The sequence below is a fragment of the Choristoneura fumiferana genome, chromosome 24 (assembly GCF_025370935.1).
Source record: "Choristoneura fumiferana chromosome 24, NRCan_CFum_1, whole genome shotgun sequence".
Taxonomy (NCBI): domain Eukaryota; kingdom Metazoa; phylum Arthropoda; class Insecta; order Lepidoptera; family Tortricidae; genus Choristoneura; species Choristoneura fumiferana.
Genome location: NC_133495.1, coordinates 9,368,170 through 9,391,494, shown reverse-complemented (window position 1 = coordinate 9,391,494; position 23,325 = coordinate 9,368,170). Strand labels below are relative to the sequence as shown.

General features: G+C 37.0%; 1 protein-coding gene across 1 annotated transcript in view; it reads right to left on the bottom strand.

Moving 5' to 3' along the window:
- Window positions 1–14,837: 14,837 nt before the first annotated feature.
- Window positions 14,838–23,325, bottom strand: part of LOC141441460 (orexin/Hypocretin receptor type 1-like) — a 233,215-nt gene continuing 224,727 nt past the window's right edge. The window contains exon 8 of the mRNA XM_074106209.1: window positions 14,838–19,303. Coding sequence (XP_073962310.1) covers window positions 18,963–19,303 — 341 coding nt within the window. The 3' untranslated portion in view covers window positions 14,838–18,962. The remainder of the gene's footprint in view (window positions 19,304–23,325) is intronic.

The window sequence follows — 23,325 nt, the reverse complement described above, 5'->3', positions numbered from 1 at the left end:
TTTTTATTGCGGCAACAATCTTGCCCGCTACGGGAGCGCTATTCAAGCTTGTATCACGTCACCGGCAGCCAATCAGGGACCTCGCTTATCACGACATACGCGATCTGCAGCCAATGAGAAGCCGCGGTGTCACACTAGCTAAAATTTTCGCTATTTAATTTTTATCTTCTTTTTTTATTCAAAACTATAACAGTAGTTAGTACTTTTTTAAGAAATATTATGCAAGTATTATAAAGCTTTTTCACACCTCTCCTTCAGAAAAGTAACTTTTCCTCCCTGACGAGAGGGAGCAAAGTTCAACTTTTCTGTTCAAGGCTTTTCTAAGTGTTTTATTGCAAATGCCATTTTATGAATTTGATAATTGTAAAGCCTCGCCATTTTCTATGCTGATTGTTCTTTAATAATAGCTAAATTTTTTTTTTTTCAAGTTTCTTAATGCTCGGTGTGAAAAGTTGTATGAGCCACTCGGGAGCAAAATTATTTTCATTTTGGGCGTTAACACTTGAATCCCTCATTACGCTCAGGATTCTATTGCAGAATCCTTCTCTACATTCTGGATTCAATCTACGCCCTCGCCGTAAATACACCATTTTGCTCCCTTGTGACACAAATAACTATTGCATTCGTCATTTCTAACTGCCATCCACATCTTCAAGACCATCTCAGAGCCCTAGCCGTGTCTAGACGCACAGACATAGCCAAAGTCAATTGTAAAAGTAAAACTGATGAAAGCAAAATGAAACCAATATTTATTTCAATACTCGCTCATCTGAATATAATTAAAACTTTTAAAGCAAATCAAACCGATGGTTATAAGAAGTTTATGGAAGCCATCCAACTGAAATGAACGGGCACGAATTAAAGAACATTCAGTGGTTTAAATCAAAATAATTACTTTTTGGCAGCTTCTCAGATAAAAATAGAAACTTTTCATATCAAAATCATTAAACAAATGCTTATATTACTTGTACAGTCAACGTCGTAAATAAGTGATCATTTGTGTACCTTTTCGCTTTCAGTCGTTACCAGTGATCGTACTTTTTCCAGCATTCTTGGTGCAATGACGTGAAATGACACACGACAGCGACCTAGGGTTGTCGACGTTACATTTTCTCATATTCTCGTAGTAAAAACCCTTCTTCATTATGCATATTGGGTTTACATGTTCTGATAATATTTTCTGTATTTCCGATTTGTTGAATACGCTATTTTATTTTTATTTTTGTTTTTTTTTGATTCTTGGTGCAAACAATTTAATATTGGGCACTACTGACAACCCTAGCACTGCACCAAAAATGCTGGAAAAAGTACGATCACTGGTTGTTACACAATTTCGTATGGCTTTTCAAACATGACGTTAAATTGACAAGGTACAAAAGCGATCACTTATTTATGACGTTGACTGTACTGTATTATTTAGATCCCATAATGTTTATAAATGCGAAAGTTTGTAAATCTGTTTGTTTGTTAACTCTTTACGTTTAAACCGCTGAACCGATTTAAATGAAATTCGGTATACAGATAGTTCGAGTCCCCAGGAAGTTAATAGGATACTTATTATCCCGGAAAATTGCATAGGTACCTAGTCCCCGCGGGATAGCGATAAATGAAATCTAAGTGGACGGAGTCGCAGGCAACAGCTAGTAACTTAATATTGAACTTGACTCTCATTTCACATTTATGTTTTGGCACGATTCGTTTTTAACCCCCGACGCAAAAAGAGGGGTGTTATAAGTTTGACCGCTGTGTGTCTGTGTCTGTGTGTGTCAGTCTGTCTGTCTGTGGCACCGTAGCTCTTAAACGGGTTTACCGATTTGAATGCGGTTTTTTAAATTGAAAGCAGGTTTTCTGGCGATGGTTCTTAGACATGTTTTATCAAAATCGGCTTAGCCGTTTTTGAGATATTGAACTTTGAAGTGACAAAGTCGGGTTTTCCAACTTTTTATGGGTTAGGTTAAGTTATTACACGATTCAAGGGGTCCATGGTGCTAAATGGGGATTAACTCGTCGTCGTGGGGACCTATTACATTTTGTAGATAAGTTGGAAGGAAGAAAAAAAGTTTTATAATGTTTCCCCTTTCAGTGGTGGGGGAAGCCATTACGGATTTACAAAAAGGTAAAAAAAACATGGAAATACTTTAAGCGTGTCAGTCACATTATTAGTTCATAAGATGTTCCAGCGTGTTACCGAAATTGTTCATCTGCGTTGCGTGGTGGTAGTTAAGGCCATCTGGAAGTAGCAACACAGAATAGATAATAGTACAAGTAGCAAATAAATAAATAAAAAGAATTAAAAAAAATATTCTGGCGCGTCAGGTATTAAGTGACAGTGAACCGTAAAAACGCTCCCATTCAAAAGATCAGTCTTTTTCGAGCTTGCGTCACTTCCGAATCAAAAATGGACTTATTTATACGAATATTTGTTCTCGGGTCTTGGACGTTTAATATGTATTTAAGTATGTATTTATCTATATAAGTATGTTTATTCGTCGCCTAGTAGGTATCCATAGTACAAGCTTTGCTTAGTTTGGGAATAGGTCAATTGGTGTCAAGTGTCCCATGATATTTATTTATTCCCATCCCAGCCTTCACCGCAAAGCTCGTGGTAAATTTTAAATGTAATTCCGCACATGAATTTCGAAAAACTCAGAGGTGCGAGCCGGGGTTTGAACCCACGACCCTCTGCTTGAGAGGCGATAGGTCAAACCACTAGGCCACCACGGAAGGCGGTGAAGGAAAACATCGTGAGGAAACCTGCACAAACCTGCGAAGCAATTCAATGGTGCGTGTGAAGTTCCCAATCCGCACTGGGCCCGCGTGGGAACTACGGCCCAAGCCCTCTGAGAGGAGGCCTGTGCCCAGCAGTGGGACGCATGGTCCCAGCCTACGTCCCACTGCTGGGCACAGGCCTCCTCTCAGAACAAGAGGGCTTGGACCATAGTTCCAACGCGGGCCCAGTGCGTATTGGGAACTTCACACGCACCATTGAATTGCTTCGCAGATTTGTGCAGGTCGATGACGATGATTTCCTTCACCGCGAAGCTCGTGGTATTTATTTATTTATTTTACTTATTTAATTTTTTTTTTATTCGACTGGATGGCAAACGAGCCAGTGGGTCTCCTGATGGTAAGAGATCACCACCGCCCATAGACACCTGCAACACACGGGGTATTGCAGATGCGTTGCCAACCAAGAGGCCTAAGATGGGTAACCTCAAGTGCCAATAATTTCACCGGCTGTCTTACTCTCCACGCCGAAACACAACAGTGCAAGCACTGCTGCTTCACGGCAGGATTAGCGAGCAAGATGGTGGTAGCAATCCGGGCGGACCTTGCACAAGGTCCTACCACCTGCTTAATATGGTAGATGTACTCAGCAGGATGCCTGTATCCTTCCTTATGTTTATCTGACACACTCGAGTAAATCCCGAAATCCCCTCTAAAGGTAGGCGTCCACTTATCCGCATCGTACGCTTCGGACGTATCGGATTTGTTGCTTTGTATAGACATGTGCGATGCTTACGATGCGGACAGGTGGACGCACTTATATGAGTTTCTATACAAAGAATACTACGATCCGTTGCGTGCGATGCGTCCGATGCGTACGATACCGACAAGTGGACGTTTACCTTTAGGCTCTTTTTTTTTTTATTCGACTGGATGGCAAACGAGCAAGTGGGTCTCCTGATGGTAAGAGATCACCACCGCCCATAAACACCTACCACACCAGGGGTATTGCAGATGCGTTGCCAACCTAGAGGCCTAAGATGGGATACCTCAAGTGCCAGTAATTTCACCGCTCTTCTACTCATCCGACAAAAGTTGACGCCGTGAAACTCCCCGCGTATGAATATGAGCCATGTTAAATTTTAACGGTAAACTTACGCCGTCTGGCCACTATCATTTTACGATCTAATATTTTACTATCGCATATGATCAGCGAAAATTTTCATTTTATGGACCATCCAATTGAGCATTCGTATAAAATCCAGATCAAAGACGGTGCCGGAATAATGGATTGGTCTGAAGTACGCCCGTCAATTGTTTTGAGAAGAAAAGAAGTCGTAATATCCTAGTGGTTTGATATGCCCTCTCAAGCAGAGGGTCGTGGGTTTGAGCCCGGACTCGCACCTCGAAGTTTATCGGAATGAGCTTTACGGCGAAGGAAAATATCGTAAGGAAACAGATGAGAAGAAATTCAATGGTATGCGTTTGAAGTTCGCAATGCGCACTGGCTCCGCGTGAGAACTACGGCAGAAGTCCTCTGATTATGAAAGGAGGCCTGCGCCCTAGTAGGACGTCAAAGTCGAAGTATATAGGCCGAGATGTATGATGCTAACACTGCCACGTACGGACACACACACACACACACACACACACACACACACACACACACACACACACACACACACACACACACACACACACACACACACACATAAATATCCAGAGACAATTGACACTAATTGACGTAGTCCCAAACTAAGCAAAGCTGGGTACTAGGCAACGGATAAACAAACATACTTAAATAATTAATACATATTAAACATCCAAGACCCGAGAACAAACATTCGTATTATTCACACAAATGTCTGCCCCGGCCGGGAATCGAACCTGGGACCTCAAGCTTCGTAATCAGGTCCTCTAACCACTTGGCTATCGGTCGTCATATAATGACATTGACGTGTAAGATTATTTTTTACTTGGCCTGTGTAAAAAACTATTTCAGAAAGTACATTTTTATTTCAAGTGATGAAAAAAGTCCCCGTAAAGATTTAATTTTCTTTCTTTTCCTAAATTCCTATAATTTGTGTAAGCAAACAAAAACTTTGATAAAATATTATCTTTTAAATAATTACCTAGAGATAAACTTAACTAAGTAATCAGATTTACTTTATGTCCAAAACTTTTGTACTTAATCCAAAAAGGAAAAGTTACGGGCTTACCAAGACCGAGAGTTGCTTTTGCTTCTTTATATTAAAATCATACTATTCCACTAATAATAAAAGCGAAAGTTTGCAAGTCTGTTTGTTTGTTTATTACCTCTTCACGTCTAAACTGCAGAACTGATTTAGATGAAATTCGGTATACAGGTAGTTTGAGTCCAGGGAAAGAACTTAAAATAGTTTTTATTCCATGAAAGCGTAGTTTCCGCGGGATACCGATAAACGAATTCCATGTGCATCCGTGGGCAACAGCTAGTTAACGAATAAATAAAACTAATATTGAAGTCTCAGATATTTTAATTAGAATTAAGTAAGTATGAACGTAACGACAAGACTTCTATGATAATAATACAATTCAACCGCGCTTTTTAACTATGTTTCATTAAAATCGGTTCACCCGCTTATGACATGTTGAACTAATCGTATGTAATGAAAATGTCGGTTTTCAATTTTCTTACGTATGTTTATAAGGTTATTATAAACTGACTTGTTTGCTTGGGATGCTTGGATGCTAGGTATGCTTGGATGGTTTGGTCATGTTGAGAGAATGAATGAAAACAGATTGACTAAGCAGATCTATAAGACGAGCGTGAATGGGAACGTTGGGAGAGGAAGGCCTAGACGAACGTACCACGATCAAATCGGGGACGTTCTGAAGAAAGGTCGGGTCAGGAGTACTCTAAACCGACGTGCATGCATGAAAAGATTGATGAATGTAGAAGCGAGAGTTGTATGCCAGGATCGTAGCAAGTGGAAGGATGTAGTCTCTGCGGACGAACGTAGCCTTGTAATGGAGGGTTGATACACAATACAATACAAATATAACAAGAGAGTTACAATACAATACAATAATACACTATAAATATTTTCTATTGAACCTATCTTGTGTAATCAGTATCAGTAAAATAAGTTTACACAAAGACGAAATGTCAAAAACAATTTACAGACAATAGTACCTACAGAAACCAATTTAATTAAGTCGATGTAGGAGCAGAAATAAATATACAGAAAAAAAACAACAAATGATTGGGAGTTTCTATTATTTTGTTTTCTATTGTTATTTGGTGCGCATCTATTCTATTTACGTATTTTTAATTACGTATTACCTTTTTAGGGTTCCGTAGCCAAAATGCTAAAACGGAACTCTTATAGTTTTTTCATGTCTGTCTGTCCGTCCGTCTATCTGCTTGTCCATCCGTCCATGGCTTAACTTAAAGCCTATTAGAACTAGAAAGTTGTATTGGGGAAGAGGCGTGATTTTATGTATGTATGTATGTATAAACTAACTATTTATAACTAAAGCTTAGCTAATTAGTTCTTACTAAGAATTATGTATAAGCCACTAAGTTAATAATAAATGAATTATTATAATTATTATTATTATTTCTGAAGACTCACTCTTCTGAAGATTTTCTGAGACACCATTTAACCGTGGTATGTTTGGCTGCAGAATCCTAAAAAAATAGCGAAGCTCAAACATTGTACATTAAACAACGATTAAAAGTTAACGAATTCCAAGCAATTTCGCATTCCTTGAAATTTACGGTTCGGCAGAAACATAGCTTACGCGTGCCAGCCAAACGGTACGATATACAATTAAGGTGCTTACACACTTTACACCTATGGCTACTTGCTGGAAACACATAAATCTCGAGTTAGCGTTAAACTCACTTTAGTATGACAAATTGTATGGAACTGTCAAGCTTAAGCCTGGATTAACTACTTAATCTAGATTTATTTTTTCCTGCAAGTCGGCCCTAGTCTTCTATATCTATCTATCTATCTATATATACCGGGTGTGGCCTGTAATACGAGCAAAAAATTAAAACATAGATCGTCCTCGTCAAACTGAACAACATTAGTTCAGCTACTTTTAATTTTCCCTTTTTCATACAAATTAAATACTGCTATCACTCTTAGAACCCAACACTGATGTCGCCTGTCACGCTACAAACATCAAGCATTTTGCTTTACATTGCTTCTTCGAATAAACTTAAATGTGTAATAAAAATTATAAACTATCAACGCACAGACCAAACCGCTGGGCCTAGAAACTTGAAATTTGGTACAGGGTTCCTTTCATGATGTAAGTGAGCACTAAGAAAGGATTTTTAGAAATTCATCCCCTAAAGGGGGTGAAATAGGGGGGTGAAGTTTATATGGAATTTTCTCTTTTCTGGACTTACTATCTCGACACCTTCTGAGTAGACGTAGGTATAATGAGCCAAGTGAAAATTATGATGATTTTACAGGAGAGCAATAAGCAGGCACTGAAACTGCTTTGTCCCGGTTTGCGGATGTTGTAAATGGGTATTTAAATGAAAGAAAGCATGTTGGCATGTTGTTTATTGATTTTAAAAAGGCATTTGACACTTTAGACCATGACCTGCTGCTCCAGTCAATGTCCGAATGTGGTTTGAGAGGCCCAGTAAATATCTTCTTTAAAAATTATCTTAAGGATAGGACCTTGAGAGTGGTTGTGGACGGGGTGTCCGGTGGAGGAGCGTGTGTGACGTCTGGTGTACCAACAGGCTCGGTTTATGGCCCAGTTGGATACATTATGCATGTTAACAGCATGACCAATGTCATACAACACTGCCAAATTTATATGTACTCTGATGATACATGCCTATTGTATGCAGATAAGGACCTATGTGAAGTTGAAAGAAAAATACAAATCGATTTTGAAAATATTTTGAAATGGTCACATAATAACGGTATTATTTTAAATGTACTCGTAAGCATAACTCGGAAGCTTGAGGTCCCGGGTTCGATTCCCGTGTCGGGGCAGATATTTGTATGAAAAATACGAATGTTTGTTCTCGGGTCTTGGGTGTTTAATATGTATTTAAGTATGTATCTATCTATATAATTATATTTATCCGTTGCTTAGTACCCATAACACAAGCTTTGCTAAGCTTACTTTGGGACTAGGTTAATTGGTGTGAATTGTCCCGTGATATTTATTTATTTATTTAATATATCAATTATTGGCCATACTATGATTGTCTGCACAGTGACAAAATATCTGGGAATGATAGTAGATGTCAATTTTAAACATGAAACTACCGTGAGACTCACTCATATTAAATATATTGACCCGGATAACTCACTTAAATCGAGTTTAGCTCGACATGTTTCGGGCTAATCCGTAGCCCTTCGTCGAACATGACGAGCTAAACTCGATTTAAGACGTGAGTTATCCGGGTCAATATATTTAATATGATGTCAATTTTAGTTGGAAAAAACACGCTTAGAATAATGTTAGGAAAGTTCTACCACCTTAAAAATACAGTCGACAAAAAAACATTGTCTGTAGTTTACCATGCGTTAATGGAATCATTGATTGGGTACTGTCTCATTGTTTATGGGAGGACTTTTCCTTTAAGTCATTAGAATTATGATTTTTAAAGCAGCTTGTGAGTAAAAGAGTTAGACTTAAACACAAAGATAATTACGATCAACTATATGGGGTGTGTGGGGTCCTCCCCGTCCAAGAAAAGTTTAGGTATCTTGTGGCCGTTGACCAGTACAATTGCAACGACCACAAGAGGCCTCGACACCTTAACATTAGGTCACTGAGACCTGATAAGAGGCCGCATTATGTTGAACCAAAAAGTTGCAAATACTATGGTGAAAGAACATTGGACTATTTGACTCGTCGAATTTTTAATGCCATAAAGTTTCCTTTAAGAGTAAGCTTAAAAATGCACTATTAGAGGCGTATCATCATCGTCATCCCAGCCTATATACGTCCCACTGCAGGGCAAAGACCTCTCCTCAGAATGAGAGGGCTTGGGCAGTAGTTCCCACGCGGGCCCAGTGCAGATTGGGAACTTCACACATACCATTGAATTGCTTCGCAGGTTTGTGCAGGTTCCCTCACGATGTTTTCCTTCACCGTAAAGCTCGTGATAAATTTCAAATGTAATTCCGCACATGAATTCCGAAAACTCAGAGGTGCGAGCCGGGGTTTGAACCCACGACCCTCTGCTTGAGAGGCCATATGTCAAACCACTCGGCCACCGCGGCTTCAAGAAGTTTGAAGTAGTTGTTAATTGTAGGTTGTTAATTTAACTCGGCTTCATCTTAGTGTTAATATGCATGTCTTCGCTAAAATATTAATAACATTAGCATAATGCTGAGTCAGCGGCCGTTTCACTTTTGCGAGGACACACAAAATCATATATTTTAATTTTTGTATTTCTTTTTTTTTTGTTTTATTTGTGTTTGCTGTTGTTGTTTTTTTAGTTTGGTTGTATTTGTGTGTCTTTGTGAATGTGAATAAATGTCTTCTATTCTATTCTATTCTATTCTATTCTATTCTATTCTATTCATTACAATAACTCAAACATCGTAAACAATTAAATAAAGTGATTTGAGCGCGGCGCGCCAACAAACTGGTCAATCCAGTTTGGCGCATTTATTGTAATTGTGTAAATTGTAATTGTTTATATATGAACAAATGATTTATATCTATCTATCTTCTATCTATCTATTTTTTTTATTCGACTGGATGTCAAACGAGAATGGGTCTCCTGATGGTAAGAGATCACCACCGCCCATAAACATCTGCAACACCAGGGTATTGCAGATGCGTTGCCAACCTAGAGGCCTAAGATGAACCTCAAGTGCCAGTAATATAAAAGTAATGCGAAATTTAAACTTTTAGTGGGAACTAATGTTATAAATGCGAAAGTCTGTTTGTTTGTTTGCTTGTAACAGTCTAAATCGCTGGACCTGATTTAGGTGAAATTTGGTATACAGATATTTTGAGTCCTTGGAAAGGACATAAGATAGTATTATCCTGGAAAATTGCAAAGATCCCGAGGGAACGGACACTAGAAGACAGGCTATATTTGAATTTATTTATCCTGAAAAGGGCAATGTTCCTTCAAGACTCATAATGTTAGTAAAAGTTAATGAGTGATTCCGTTGAGTGCTTATTTAATCTGCACAAGTAATAATCAAGAAACGTAACAATTGCTTAATGCTGCATAAGAGATAAAAATTAATCCCGACATCCAAAATTTTCCATCCATAAATCCAAGTTAAAATCAAATTAAATTGAACTTGGTCAAGCGTTTGCAGGGTTTAATACTCAAAGGACTTGAATAGAATAAGTTTTAATTAATATTTTATATTTACAAGTTAGAAGCTTTTTTAAATTTGCTGACTGTATTTTTATTACTGTCCTGTATTTTTATTATTGTCCCGGGTTTATGCAAATTAATACTTATTTATGTGGCTGGTGCATAATGCCTAAGTATGTATAGCCGCATACATAACTTTATCTACATGCATATCATAAGTTTTCTATAATATGTTCAGATATGGCCTGTATTTTTAAGTTAGTGTTACTGATAACTAGTTTGAAGTACCTACCAAAGCTTAAATAAAACAGATAATAAAAAACTAAAGTTTTATTTATAATAATAATTATTATCTACATGCATGTCATAAGTTTTCTACAATATGTACAGATATGCATTGTTAAAAAAAGTATTACCGATACTTTAATGTAAACATTAAGATGCACCCGCAGATACCAAGTTTCTTAATAAAGGCCATTTGATAGTCGTTTCTGAACATATAATAGGGAAGTTATGATATGCATGTAGATAAAAAGTATTATCGGTACGCTATCCTAGAGCTGAATTGACGTCGGCTGTTACGATGCAAACATCAAAAATGTTGTTTTACATTGCTTCTTTGAATAAACTTTACAATGTAATAGAAATAAAATACGAATTATTTCTAAAAGTCGCTGAACTGATATCGTTCAGTTTGACGGGTAAGATTTATTTCGCGAAATCCATCTGTCATCTCCGAAACCAACACACCAAATTTCATCGAAATTGTTGGAGCCGTTTCCGAGATTCTGATTATATCCATACTATAATACTATATTATTATAAATGCGAAAGTGTGTTCGTATGTTTGTGTGTTTGTCCGTCTTTCACGCCGTAACGGAGCGACGGATCGACGTGATTTTTGACATAGAGATATATGACTGAGAGTGACATAGGCTACTTTTTATCCCGGAAAAAGGCACAGTTCCCGAGGGAACAGCGCGCGATAACCGAATACCACGCGGGCGGAGCCGCGGGCAAAAGCTAGTATAAATATGTGTACAAGAATTGCTCGTTTAAGGATATACGATTAAAAGGCCCACTTTGTAGACTATCTTGTTGGTGACATACGATTCGTCGAAAACGGTTATTACGTCAGAATACTATATTTGATGGATTCAATGAATTAATATTCGGGGTAACATTTTAGTCTATAATTATCTATAATTGGACTATCGTCGGAGTGATAAATAAAGCTGAAAGTCAGCTTCTTCAAAAAATAGTAATTTCTTTATCCTACCAAAAGGTTATTAAATAGGCCAACGTCTTTTCTTATACAAAAAGCAGAAACATTACAAGAATACAGGCCACGTCTGCTTTATATCTTCTAATATATGTATAATTCTTCTGTATTTGTGAATCTTAATATTCCAATAAATAAATAAATATCATAAACTAAGCAAAGCTTATAGGTACTATGGTTACTAGGCAACGGATAACGTACTTATCTAAAGTACAATTCAATAGAATCTGTCAATTTTCTACATATTTAAGACACCCTATCGTGGGCACACTTGATTATATATGTCCCTGTTGTTGCAATTATCATCTAAAAGGAATCAAAAAAGAATAATAGTCACATCACAAAGCCTTAGGCAGCCCGGTGTTTATATTAGTAGGCTGGAAGTGTCTACAGGATTGTCAGATTCTATTGAATTGGAGTTTAGACAAATACATACTTAAATACGTTTTTTTTATTTTTTTATTTTTTATTAAAACATCCAAGCCCTGAGAACAAACATCGTTATTTATACAAATATCTGCCCCGGCCGAGGATCGAACCCGGGACCTCAAATTTCGTAGTTAGGTTCTCTAACCACTTGGCCACCCGGTCGTCATAACTGAGCATTTTATTTTATTTGAACGTGGGTTCAAACCCCGTCTCGCACCTCTGAGTTTTTCGGAATTCATGTACGTGAAGGAAAAAATCGTGAGAAACCTGCACAAACCTGCGAAGCGACGTGTGTGTGAAGTTCCCAATCCGCGCTGGGCCCGAGTGGGAGCTGCGGCTCATGCCCAGCAGTGGGACGTATATTTGGCTGGGACGATGATAAATGTACTACTAATATCTCTCCCTGTTCCTCATCCACACGTTCTGGTTGTACTGTACAGATATGGAGATGAGATCAGACAGAATCAGTATCAGAACTATTTATTTGTAAAACATAGGTAAACAAAAGTACAAGTGGAAAAAAACAATTATAATTTGTATCACTATGTTTCGCCTGTTGGCGTATAAGTATTAGTAAAAGTAAGGAATTTTAAAAATACCTACTATAACAAAAAAATCAAAATAACAAGCAGTCACCATACAAGAAACAGACAGTCATCATCATCATCAGCATCTCAGCCGTAGTACGTCCACTGTTGGACATAGGCCTCCCCCACAGACCTCCAGTTGCTTCGGTTGGCAGCGGCCTGCATCCACCGTGAACCCGCGGCTTAAACCAGGTCATCCGTCCATCTTGTTGGTGGACGTCCTACGCTGCACTTGCCGATCCGCGGCCTCCACTCGAGAACTTTTCGGCCCCAACGGCCCTCCGCTCTCCGTGCTATATGACCCGCCCATTGCCACTTCAACGAGCTATTTAGCTTGGCTATGTCGGTGACCCTTGTTCTTCTACGTATCTCCTCATTTCTGATTCGATCCCGTAGAGAAACCCCAAGCATAGCTCTCTCCATAGCTCGCTGAGCAACTCTGAGCCTATTTATAAGGCCTAAAGTAAAGCCACGTCTCGGATCCATATGTCATCACTGGCAACACACATTGGTTAAAGACTTTCGTTTTAATGCACTGAGGAATTTTGGACGAAAAGACATTGCGGAGTTTCCCAAACGCTGTCCATCCGAGTTGGACTCGACGATTGACCTCCTTCTCGAAGTTGGACTTACCTAATTGGACGGTAATAAACAAACATACAGTAATATGAAGTAAAGAAAAAATGAAAAAAATATTAGTGAATAATAAATATTAAATAGGTAACAATAATCAATCTGTAATATTTAAATAATACGGTATTTGACAACTCCTGATTTTGCCATATCTTAATATTTTTATGAAAATATAGGTATACAGATAGTGTTTAGCGAAGAGAAAATTTAAATCGGTTGAAAATTGGATTTATAGTGATTTTTTGAAAAATCTATATACCTGTCTCTTTCTCAAACGCTTTTCTCTATGCAGCAAGTATGGCGGTACTGGCGTGTGACGTCACATGCCAGTATGTCTTTCTCTGTCTAATCTTGAATTTCAAACCTTTATAACTTTATTATTTGTAAAGGTAGCTTAAAAATGGTTTCTCTATTCGATAACAGGCATTGTGTAGTTTTAATTTATAAAACATATACAAAATAGTCAAATACCGTATTGCATGTCAAAGGAACTGTAACAATAATAAAGTCATAAATCATTGTCATTTAAAAAATCTTGCGTAGGTAATGCGAAGTGCCCGCCCAATTACATAACTGGTACAATATTAAAAACGTCGTACTTGTTAGGCGCCCACGCTGCCTCCTCCGCGTTCCGCCTCGTAACTTTGCCCATAGATAACAGACCTGCGTCACATTTGCTGATAGAACGGGAGCTGTTGTCAAACTAGAGCCTTTTCATTAATAAAAAACATGGTGTTTTTATCTTTTTTTTTTGACGAACGCTCTTTTCAGAGTGGTCGTGGATGAGGAACAGGGAAAGATAATTAGTACGCTGTTCAAGTAAAATGCAAGTTGAATTATGAAAAAATAACTATATTGGAATATTTAAACTTTTGAGTTGCCGTCACACAGAGTTTTTTTGGGAGAGAGAGCCATCTTGAAAAAATAAGGTAGTTTCCACACGTAGTAAATATTTGTGATGTAGGTATTATAATCAATTACTCTGAATGTAAGTGTTTATATTATAAGTTTTTTGTACTGCTTTATGGTGTGCATTAAAGAATATTTGTATTGTATTTTATTGTATAATATAAAAAATAATTGTTAATCTCTTTAAAAAATATACCTCGTTGAGTTTCTTGCCGGATTCTTCTCAGGAGAAGTTTTTCCGAATCTGTGGTAGTTTTTTTTGACATTCATAAGTGCTTGTATAGCCTTGATTGAATAAAGTTATTTTGACTTGAAAGTTAGAACTCAGGAGGTATATTTGAAGTGAATTGGCTAACCTTTTTGGAATTTTAAGCGATACGAAACTTCTCATCTGTCAAAACTTTTTTGTATTGATGGTTGTTTTATATTTTTGTAACTTCTTTGTTTTTAAGAATGCCAACAGATCACGTTTCAGTATATTTTAAAAATAAAAAAAAAAAATTTATTCAATAATTTTATTATATTTTTATTTCTGTACCTACAATGATCATAACATAAATAAAAATTAGGCATGACTTCTTAAATTTATGTTCACACAAATATTTAACATGTATTTTTAACATATTTTAAACACTTCACAAAAATACAAGGTATCGTACAAAAACATAATAGCTCAACAAGAGCTTAGCAAGGAGAAGAGAGAGAAAAAACTAGGGAACATCTTTGAAAGCGTATTTAATGATTACCTATAATTAAGTAGAAAAATCATCTAATAGGTACTTGGTTCATATTTACAGAGGAAAATGGAACCGCCTACTATAAAATTCTTAATAAATATTTTAAACGAACATAAAATGGTTTTTATTCGATAAAGTAAAATTTGGTGCAATTCAGTTATTAAAAATACTCATAATTATCAACAAGCAACAAACTCATCAAAAAGACTTTGTAATTTGTAAAAAATTCTTTTGTTCCGTCTGAAACAACATGGCTTTATTTAGGTATACACTTGCAAGAAAAACATTTGCAACAATAATACTTCTTCCCAAATCTTAAAAAAATGCACGTTGACGACAGTAAAATCGTTCAAAAATGATTCTTAATATCCTAAAAATAATCACGGCTTTTATGTTGATATTATCACGAAATTTTTGACATTGCAGCAGCCGTGCTCCAAAGGTTGATGTGATTATAACAACATAAAATAAATTACTAGACACGGTAGGAATTATAAGGAACTAGCTTATGCCCGCGACTACGTCTGCGCGGATCTAGGTTATCGCGCGGTGGCGCCCTCTACCGGAATAAAAGGTATCCTATGTTGATCCTTGGGGTTCAAACTACCTATATACCAAATTTTATCAAAATCGGTTCAGTGGTTTCGACGTGAAAGAGTAACAGACAGACAGACAGACAGACAGACAGACAGAGTTACTTTCGCATTTAAAATATTATATTAGTAGGGATTATGATGAATAATGATAAGTACATGTATATCCGTCAGCTAAGACATCAATAACCCTTATAAAATATTTACGCGTGCAAGATATGACTAGTTAATATAAACGTTACATATTCCTAAAATTTATACTATAGAACAAGAAAAAACGGAAATGCATTGTAAATACTCGTCATAATATTATGGTCTTTGACCCCTTTGGGAAAATAAATTAGTTATAAAACATTTTACTTTCTGCTCAGTTACAAAATACTTCTTAAGAAAAAAAAAGGTTATGACTATGAGTTGTAAAAAAATAGCAATAAAAATTAAATTATTATGTCGTTTAACGTAGAAATAAAGGAAATCTGATTCTGAATGAGGTCGGAAAGGGTGAGCTATTCTTACGTCATTAATGTCATGTGTAGATATTAATATGGATAAACCTTGAAAATTAATAATAAAAGAAAACAAAACTTTACTCATTGTGATTTTAACTAAAATGACAATATTGCAAAACGAGTACTGACTAACCTTTTAAAATTTTTGTAACATTTCTGTATACTTAATCTAATACCTTTAATCGAGCAATTCTTTAGATATAATATAAATATATCTCCAGGATCTCGGAAACGGCTCCAACGGTTTCGATGAAATTTGGTATATAGTGGTTTTCGGGGATGATAAATCAATCTAGCTTGGTTTTTTGTCTGGAAAAACGCTTGATATCGAGTTTTAGTCCAAGAAAAGCTCGGTTGCCCAGGTACTTATTATAAATGACGATGAGTTTCTCTATTTTTTTTATTTTCAATGCATTTTTTTGATTCTATCTACTCGTATTTAAACGTGTTTAAACGGCAACAATAAGCTCTCAGTAGAAAAGCAGTCTTGATAAAATAATTTCGTTAGTATAATGAAAATAACACATGAGACCACCATCACTTGTAATTTTTTCTCTGTGTATCTTTTTTCTGTATCGCTTACTATGTCTGGTGTACAATAAAGAGTCTTTGTATTGTATTGTATTGTATCACTAAATAACAGGGTACGTCCATGTTATGCAAACTCTCAAAACAACTCTCCCTTTCCGAACTCTTATGATAAAGCTGCATTCACATTTATCTGCCGTGTTGTGTCGTAACGCATCAGAACGGTATCCGTCTCATACATTTTATAATATGGTTGCGTTCACATTTATGTGATGCAGTGTGTTGTGTTGTAACGGCTTGCGTTGTGTTGCATCACTAGCTATAGAGCGAGAAAGAGAAGACAGAGAGCATCACAACACAACACGACAAGTATATGTGAATGTGGCATAATACAAACATAGCCATTGTGCACATGTGTCAACAGAGAAGCAAAGTCGTTCTTTGATATGGATCTCCGCAATGTAATGCAGGCATCAATCAATTATTCCCAGGGGTATTAAATAAAACCCCGGGATTCCAATTCAACTGTCGAACTAAAATGGTAAGTTAAATAAAACAAAGTGAATCAATCGCTAGACGAGCTTTTAGAACAGTTTACGAAAGTCAATAGGGTTTGTAAACACGTTTTCCTACGCTAAGTGCCTTGCATAAACATGAACAGATGGTACAAAACAAAATGATAGAAGTGTTAATAAATGAAACTTTTACTTGCGAAAGATGATTGTGCGTAAGAATACTTTGCGAGCTTTTGTGCCACGATTTCGATGAACTATACTCGAAACAAGCAATCAATTTACTGTGAAATTCTCGTGTTACTTATCGGTTGTCTCATATATTCTTTCACACGTTATAGTTAATTTCATAGTTTTAAAATATCATCTAAAAATCCGACCTTTTTAGCGTGCAAGAACAAAAAACACACTCATAAATTTTCCTATTCCTAACATTAGAAGGATGTATTCACTTTAGTCTGTGGTATCAACAAAGTTAACAAATGTGCGTAAGAAGGAATCCATCATCATCATCATCATCTCAGCCGCAGGACGTCCACTGTTGGACATAGGCCTCCCCCACAGACCTCCAGTTGCTTCGGTTGGCAGCGGCCTGCATCCACCGTAAACCTGCGGCTTTAACCAGGTCATCCGTCCATCTTGTTGGTGGACGTCCTACGCTGCACTTGCCGATCCGCGGCCTCCACTCGAGAACTTTTCGGCCCCAACGGCCATCCGTTCTCCGTGCTATATGCCCCGCCCAACGAGCTGATCGAGAAGGAATCCAATACCGATTTATTGGATATTGCTAAGTAGTCTAAATATTGGTTGATAAAATTATATATTATGGTTTTGCCACCATTCAATGGAATATTGTGTGACTATCATCACCATTCTCGTTAATTATACAGCCGGTAGGTTCACCACCTTGGTTCCTTATCTACCTGTAGAACGTTCTCGTAATAAGCATCATAACGTTTTTCAAAAAACTATATCTCATTCCTTATGCAATTAATCTGCTAACCTTCTCGTACTAAAGGTATTTGTGATTGGTGATCAGTCATTCATTTCATTACTTATTGGTCAAAATTTTGCATGTTTAAATCTGCTGCTCTGTGAAAAAAGCCAAGCATGGAAAGGATAAATTATGATATCTCGTACATTTTCCATTATTGAAAAATAACCAGGCTAAAGATAAATAAATAAAAGGTAACAACGAAGTCTGTTTAACGTTGTAATCAACACATTGCGGAAACAGAACATAAATATTACGCTGAAAGGACAAAACGAAAAAAAAAACTATTTTAAAGCATAGTATTTCTTCTTTTTTTCTTATCTTTATGCTGCGGATGTCTTTGGGCGACGGTAATCACTCTTAACATCACGTGAAACATCTGCTCGCTTGTCCGCTTTTACATAAAAAAAATCGTTCAACTTTAATTTACCGCCTCACCCATCACTCCAATCCTCTCGCCTCACCCATCACTCCAATCCTCTTGCTTCAGGATTGCTCCAAAATGCCAGTGTGGTTAAAAGATTAAAACGTAACCACATTATTTAAGTAATGCAAGAGGCACTGGTCTCTAAATTTACACAACGCCATTCTTCATACACCTCATCTGCTTATAGTCTGGCGACTGATGCAGATTAAAACAAAAACAAAAAAAAAACTTTAATTTACCTGCAAATATGCAGTTTCTCTATTTACAGCTATAAAATATATGGATTATGTTTACATAGGACACGGCCCAGAGCAAACAGATATGATATAACAAGCAATAGTTTTTGATAGAAGATTGATTCACTCTACCAAAAATTTTAAATTATCCTTTACTATCCAACAACCTCATCCAAGATGCTCAAGAATATCTCACACAGCTTCAATTACAACTATCAATAATTTAATAGACCGTGTTAATCTTTCTCTTATTCTTAATCTGACAACTATTAAGACTGCGATTAAATTTAAACGTGAACCCGTTTTTGCTTTCATCTTTCGTAGTGAAGAGTTCCTTCCATTCATTGTCACAATCGCGATAATCTGTATACGTATCACTATGCCTCTCATCACTTAGATAAACTTTATCGTGCTTGTGAGAGGGACCACCTTTAAAACAATCATAATATGGTTTGCAATCAATACTGTTGGTGCTTCTGGCTATGTAGGTCTCTATCCCCTCTCGGTTTCTCATGTCGGCGTTGCAAAAAAAATCTTTGTTCAATCGTCAATCTCTGCAGGTATCCGTGGTAAGTGTGAATCTGGTAGTTGGTTCGCTGATGGAATCTTCTCGAATGTTGGGTCTTCTGTTGCCGTTGGTTTGTTCTATGAAGGAGGTGTTCTTGTTTCTCCCGAAGTCTCGGTTGATGCTGTTGTGGTTGGAAGGTGAGAGGTGGGTGAGTCTATAGGAAGCGCATGAGTCGTTGCGGCGGACGACGGTACGGGTGGTGCCGGCGCGGGAACTGCCGATGGGCGCGAAAGAGGTCCCGTTTCTGTCCGGTGAGAGAGGAGCGTGGCAGCAGCAGAAGCATTTGAAGTAGGACCTGTGGAATTCCCGCCTAAACTTGCCTGTAACAATGAGATTAAATTAGATGGGATTAATACGATAAGATTGTTAGATTAAGGAAATCTTGAATATGTTGATAATTAGAGTTTTGAAGTATTTAACTGAGACCTCGCATTTTAGGCAAGGCCTAGTGCGAAGATACCTGCCCTGGTTATTCTTGCCACGCATGACATTAAAAAAAAGCAGATTTTTAACAAACATTTGAAATTTGATGTAGGTAATGAGAGTAATGACGGTGGAAGCAGTCTACACTTCCATTGAACGTAGATAATAGTTAGTGTTTAGTTTTGTAACTAAGGGACCCCATACTTATAATTATTATTGTATTTATTTTTATTTTATTGTATACTGTAGTTTTTAAGTATTTTATTTGTAATTATATTATGTTGAAAAAATGACTTTCTGCCAATGATGGTCTTTCCGAAAGCGCTGGTAGTTTAAAAAATGACGTGTAAAAGTGCCCATTGCGGCCTGTTTACTGAATAAATGATTTGTTTTTTTTTTAATTTGAATTTGAGATCTACTGAAGATTTTTTTTACAAAAATGAGCTAAAATTATATTATGTAGGTATACAATTTATTACGACAGTCATAATTTAAACAAATTAGTATAGACAGTACCTACAATTTGAACATAAGGGTTCCTGTACAACGACTCTGTAAAGTTCTTTCTGTTTCTTTCTTCAGATATTATTCTATGTGACAAATTATGATGTGTGATGCTGTCTCTGTCTATTTTTTTCAACTAAACGGAAACAGCATCACATATATCATATCTCTCACTTTGAGTAACTTAACAGTGAGGGGGTGAGACAGTAAGACAGTAACTTTTAGCATAAAGTCTCGTCCCATTTGACTAATTTCCAAATAAAATTACAAAGCTATTTACATTTAGCCCCCAACCTACGCGATAAATTTGGACTTTTTATTTTTAAACGTCCCGTTACAGGTTCGCAAATAGCCAGCGGGTATTGACTGACAAAACATTTATTTTCAACGGATATTGACATCGTTTTAATTTTATTGTAAATTTCATACAGAAACACAATATTCGACTTAAACGTTCTTACAGTTAATCGTATTGAAATCTAAATTAGATCGAAAACAAATTCCTGTAAAACACATCCCCAAAAAGAAACAAACCGAAACAAAAAAAAACACTTAAGTAAAACATAACTTTTATGTTTGCACTTTTTGTCGACTTTGCTTAAACTATCATCCTACACACATCAAATCAAAATAATCCGATTACTAGATTTAGTTGAAATTCAACTTGCTAGATTTGAAGAAAATTTGCATACATACGAACATTGCAAGCCAAAAACAAGCGAATGTTAATAGCTTTAAAACCATAATTACGAGTAAAATATTTACCCCCTTATTTATAAAACTTAACAAGCTTATGTTAACTAACAAATGCTTTGTCCCTTTCTAACAAATACAAATGTCGAAGTGACAGATAAAGACAAACGAATTTTAGCGGCATTTTAACTAAAATAGGTTTGATTGTCGTTTATGAATAAGGGGGATTGTCATTGAGCCCCTGCTAACGATTTAATAAGATTTCCGACACTCGACCCTCCAGTAAGTTTTGAGATCCCTCAGTCCAATTTGTAACAATAATAAAATTTGGATAAAAGTCTTTGACGAGACGTTTAAAACAGATTATAAATTGGCTCTTTGTGAGCGAGAAGAAAGATTATTGATGACTTTTTTGATTTACATTATAAAGCCAAAAAATCGTGAGTCGTAGCGTGCTGGTTTAACTTATTGACATATTGGACATTTTATGTGACTATGATGACACTGAAGCAATTTTAGACAAGATCTTATGATTATTTCTCAAAAATTTGACCATTTTCAGTTGTCCACTTTATACACATAACCTAATAAACTAAAGATAAATCCTAACTAAATAAAACAAAAATATCAAATTAAATAAAAAAAACAAATCAAACCACAAATAAACACAAATAATCAAAAGGAACCAAACAATGTCAAATAAAACTAAATTAAACACACGTCAAGAAATTTAGCATGTTTTATGAAGTTTATGTTTTATGATCTCGTCCTTAATTATTTCTTGACAAACTGATTTCTTGTCAATTTCATTATAAGCATTTTGTTACTTTCCTTTCTTTATCCATCATCAATCATCATTTGCTTGTTAGAGGTAGTATATTAATTTCTGTTGTACATACCATTTAACTGGTTCCCCGCGGTATAGCTGAAGCCTAGTGCGGAGACTTCTAGTAATTTTTGCCAGGAATTGTACTTTTCAGATTTTTTTTGACTATGATTCGGTATTCATGTAATGCGATTTACTGAAGAATAAAATTTTACAAAATAAAATATTGGTTTTATTCAATAAACCTAACCTAAACCATTGTATATAATATTAGTAGGATAAAATCAAATGCAGCAGTCCAATTTTTATAAGCCAGATAAGCCAGGAACGGTTCGAGTAGTTTCGATCTCATCGGAAGATCTTTTTCAAAAGAAGTGCATCGAGTGTCATCGTCTTGAACGTACTCTACTCACTATAGGGAAACGAAAGGTCGAAACTAGTCGACCGTTCATGGCTTATAAGTTTAATCGTGAGTCGAACCGTTCAATTTACTAATTTTAATTAATATTCGCAGCGAACGAGTCCTTGAATGGAGACCACGGACGGGAAAACGTAGAGTAGGGCGTCCCGAGGTACGGTGGACGGACGACCTTAAAGAGGGTTGCTGGCGGCGGATGGATGCAAGGGGTTGAAGACAGTGTGGTGGCGCCATGGAAGAGGCCTTTGTCCAGCAGTGGACTGCTGTAGGCTGATGATGATGATGATGATGATGATGATGACAATCCGTTTATTTAACATATATTATGTACAATTAGCATACAATTTAAAATAAAAGCGTTGTTGGCCGCCGGTGCTAAGGGCGTGCTCCAGGGAGCAGTACGCTCCATTTCAAAACTGTGTCGGAATTATAAAGACATTTGTGCGATGCAATTTGGCGTGCTTGTGCTAGAGTCACCATTTACTTTGCATTCCCGGGGACACAAAAACTGGGACATAAAATAAAAAACTACAGGGTAATTTTGGGGTCGTATAAAATTAAGTGTTGTTTGCACCTATTTACTACTCGTATGACGATAACCGATGTCAAACAGCCGTCAAATTGCTGTCATCATCATCAGTCAGCAGCAGTCTACTGCTGGACATACATAGGTCTCCCCTAATGAGCGCCATTGTGCCCTGTCCTCGGCTACACGCATCCAGCTTCTACCAGCAGCCTTTCGCAGGTACCTAGTCACTCCACCTGGCCGGAGGACGTCCTACACTACGTCGGTCTCCACTCAAGAACTCGTTTACTCCAGCGATTGACGGTTCTATGGATAACTCACTGCCATTTCAACTTGCTAATTTTCTGAGCTATGTCGATGACTTTATTTCTGTGTTGAGTAGTCTCGTTGCGGATTCTATCCTTTAGAGAAACTCTGAGCATAGCTCATTCCATAGCTCGCTGAGCAATGAAATGGTTACTATGTGGGCGCAATAACCCGAAGTGGATCTTGGTCTGCAACACCAGACTATGCCATGCTTAACGATATTGGGCCAGCTCTTGCCAGCCTTCGAACCCAAGATCCAAAAGGTTTCTACCGCTCTATTATACATATTTGTATTGCTTAAAGAGAAAATCTCTGTGTATACACCTATGTTTCTGTACTGCTTTCAATGTGTTGGGTGCAATAACGAGTTATTGTATTGTATTGTACTGGCTCTCTGGACCTTGTTCCTCCAGTTGCACCGAGGACAACCTACCGGTTTACGTCCACTCGGTCGTCCCAAGTACGTTCTCTTCACGACGCAATCCACTTGCAACCTTTTGACGTATCCAAGACACCGGAGTCTAAACCTTTCGGTCTCTCCAATAACATTGGGCTCAGACACTAGGTCTCCAATGTTCTAACTCACCCTCCAGCTTCCGTTTTCTCTCTGAGACGGTCCCAGAATCTTCCGTAGAATTTCCGTAGT